We start from the raw sequence: 3,151 nt of genomic DNA, 5'->3' as shown, positions 1-3,151 counted from the left end.
ACTAAGAGAAATGAAAGTTGTACAATTGATTCCCCATTTTGCTCTTTTTAGAACAATTCACTATAACGTCATAATTATGACAAATTTGATCATAATTATGACAATTCACTATGGGTCATGGGTTGTTTTGCAACCTTCTTTTGTAACTATGTTTCATTAATATAATCCATCTTATTGCTGTTCAAAAAAAAAAAGGAAATAAACCACACAAATTAACAACCCATAATCTTGTTAGCCTTTTGTTTAGGCTTCTCTGCAACCGTACCATCATTTCCAGCAAGTGCTCGGTACTTGTCTTTTCGGGTGAAGGTGGTGCACTCATAAGAAAGTGTGGCTGCAATCACCCTTTGTATGTAGTTAGCCACCTCATGGCTAGACTTGCCATTGCTACATGTCAACTCCAATGGTAACTTGTTCAAGAATCTGACTTCATAAGCAGGACTCGGGTTCATAAAGAAGTAAAATGGGTCCATTCCTTTCCAACCTCGAGCCGTGGTGCCGTGAAACATGCTCATCTTGTTAACCATAGCAACCGGCACAAGGTGGTCAGTTAACTCGGCAAACATGGCCGAAAACCTAAGTAGAAATGGCTCTCGACAAGTCGTGCCTTCCGGGCATATAGCTAGATCACCTTCTTCTAGAAGTTTCTTGATCATAGAAGCATCGGTGGCTCGATCACGAGATAATCGTACCGTCTTGATGGGTGAGATGATTTCCGATAGACGGGAGACAGAGTAGGTGACGGCGGCTATAGGGCGTCCGAGGGCAGTAGATAGGAAAATAGGGTCGAGGAGCGTACGGTGGGAGCAAATAAAGAGGACACCGGTTTGGCCTGAGGATTTTTTGACCGGTGGTGGAGGGTTTCCTTTTACGGTAACATGAACACCGAGAGCCCAAAAGGCGTAGTAAACTATTGACATTGGTAATAGTGAGCCAGCTGCGATACGGAGACAAGCGAGTAGGAAACCAATCGGGATCCATAAGACGATTAGGATGGCCATTAGCGGGGTAGGCTTTTGAACTAATCGGCCATCGTGGAACACTATCGGCTTCGGCAACTTCTCGTTTGGTACGGGCTTTAGTTTTGGGTTGTATGGTACAACATAAGCCTCCTGTAAAAACAATGTATGCATTAAAACAATTATAATAGGATATAAACTTGATTAGTACGGATAACCATAAATTTGGTTTTTGATTGAATTTATATATGTATGTATATGTTACACATTAATATATAGTCATGGCGGATCTACACGATGGGGTCAACCACCCAACCGTCTCTAACGACCAAATTTTTTTCTATGTACTTATGTGTTGTGTTAAAGTTAAACTTATTAAGATATTATATTGTTTATATATTGTTTTAAGCTCTTCTTGGGATTAAAATGTGCACGTAATTGTAGTGATTGTGTGAATATTTAAGCCATCTTTTAAGGTTACCTTGCATAATGCCATGAATGGAAAGTCAGTTTGGCGATCACCGAGCCCGATTTCTGGCCGATTGCCTACAAATTCATTCAGAAGAGCTTGAGCTTTTTGTTCGGACACAAGCACACCGGGGCTAAGTACAAACCCGGTTGCCCTACCTTTATAAGTTCCAATCTCTGTACCCATAACCAAATCCACTCCCAAAAACTCCTTCAAGAAACCCTCCACCATAATCCTTGGGTTTGCCGTCAACACACATCGCTTCCCACAAGCCGAGAACACTCGCCACGACTCGGGATGAAGATCACTCGAGTAAAACTTTGGTAACACTGCTCGACCAACCGACTCAATATCAGAGACTTTCATTCCAGCGTAAGTCGCGAAAATAAGGACTTGAATGCCAGCGGACTCTGACACAAAGTAGTACAAGAGTCCAGCCAACGGGGCGGATAATAGCACCATAAGAAGCCTAAAAGCTCCACCGGCTTCGAACGCAACCAATGCAAAGTAAGGGAACGAGCTTCGACCTTTTAACAACGTTCCATCCATATCAGCCACCACCGTGTGATTCTCTCGACCGGTCGAATCACAAGTCTCGACACTCGGGAATGTCATAGTATCGCTCATTATAGACTTTTCTTACTAGATACAACTTTTCTAAAAAATTTATTGGATTTTAAATGGTTGTAGTTATGATATATAAACACATTTGAAATAAGTTAAGGAACAATGTAGACAATCAATTTTCATTGTTTGAAACGGAAAAGCATCAAAAGGACAACTTTGGTGGGTGATCACAACATGTCTAGTGTTCTTGTTCTTGTTGGTCATATTTTTCCTTAGAGCTCCACGCCAAAATAATTAATAGTTTCACTTATATCTTTGTTTTCAAAGCTTAAATTTGTAATATCTTATATTAATGTCAATATAAATATATTCGTATTCTTGTATTCGCATTTTTGTGTTTGTTTGGTCCAAGAAACTAGGAATAATCCACAATCAGATTCCAAATACTGTAATTGTAGCACTAATTAACATGCTAATACACATACGCATTCCAAGTACAACAACAAGTCGGCAACAACAACAACAAACCTCAATCTCACCAAAAGTGAAACACCTTAACAGTATAGAAACTCCTCCATCTCAATGTTCTAAGGATAGAGGGATTGATTTCGAATGGGCATCCGGCCAATAAATACGGTCAATAAATAGGTTAAAAAAAACAAAAACAAAAAAGTGTGAGACTGCCATGAAAATGGTAGAATCAAATTTCAATGGTTTTTAAACCTGTCTGAAGTTCAATTTAGGCTCTAAGCGACATTTTTCAGACGTCAATAAATCGACACTTGCTATTGTCTCGATTGCTTCCGCATTCTAAGTAAATAATGCAAATTGTCATTATTTTTTGTTGTTGCGAGTAGCCTACAAATTACATAATTCTACTTAAATATTTTATTTTATTTATTTATTTATTTATTTTTTTTAGGCATGAAGAAAAAAGGAAACAAAATAGAACTAGCTTAGAGATTAAGTTAAGCTTGGAAGATAAGTTTACTTAATGAACAAGGAATTGATTTTTTATGGATTATTTCTTGTACTTGAAGACCAACTTAACTTGTGCAACGGGGTTTTAGGTTTGGTGTTTCCCCTATAAATTGTAACCCCTAGCGTCATTATAATGCGTGCACGAAAAATGTAGTGAAAATTATATGGTTGTGTA

General features: G+C 38.6%; 1 protein-coding gene across 1 annotated transcript; it reads right to left on the bottom strand.

Moving 5' to 3' along the window:
- Positions 1–212: 212 nt before the first annotated feature.
- On the bottom strand, positions 213–2,055 carry LOC139892890 (glycerol-3-phosphate acyltransferase RAM2-like). Its single transcript, XM_071876014.1, has 2 exons — positions 1,441–2,055; positions 213–1,112 (listed from the first exon to the last, which is right to left on the bottom strand). Exons 1-2 carry the CDS (start codon positions 2,053–2,055, stop codon positions 213–215), a joined length of 1,515 nt encoding a protein of 504 aa, XP_071732115.1.
- Positions 2,056–3,151: the final 1,096 nt, after the last annotated feature.

The sequence above is a fragment of the Rutidosis leptorrhynchoides genome, chromosome 2, assembly GCF_046630445.1.
Source record: "Rutidosis leptorrhynchoides isolate AG116_Rl617_1_P2 chromosome 2, CSIRO_AGI_Rlap_v1, whole genome shotgun sequence".
Taxonomy (NCBI): Eukaryota; Viridiplantae; Streptophyta; class Magnoliopsida; order Asterales; family Asteraceae; genus Rutidosis; species Rutidosis leptorrhynchoides.
The sequence above is the reverse complement of the archived record's forward strand: the minus strand, read 5'-3'. Positions and strand labels throughout refer to the sequence as shown.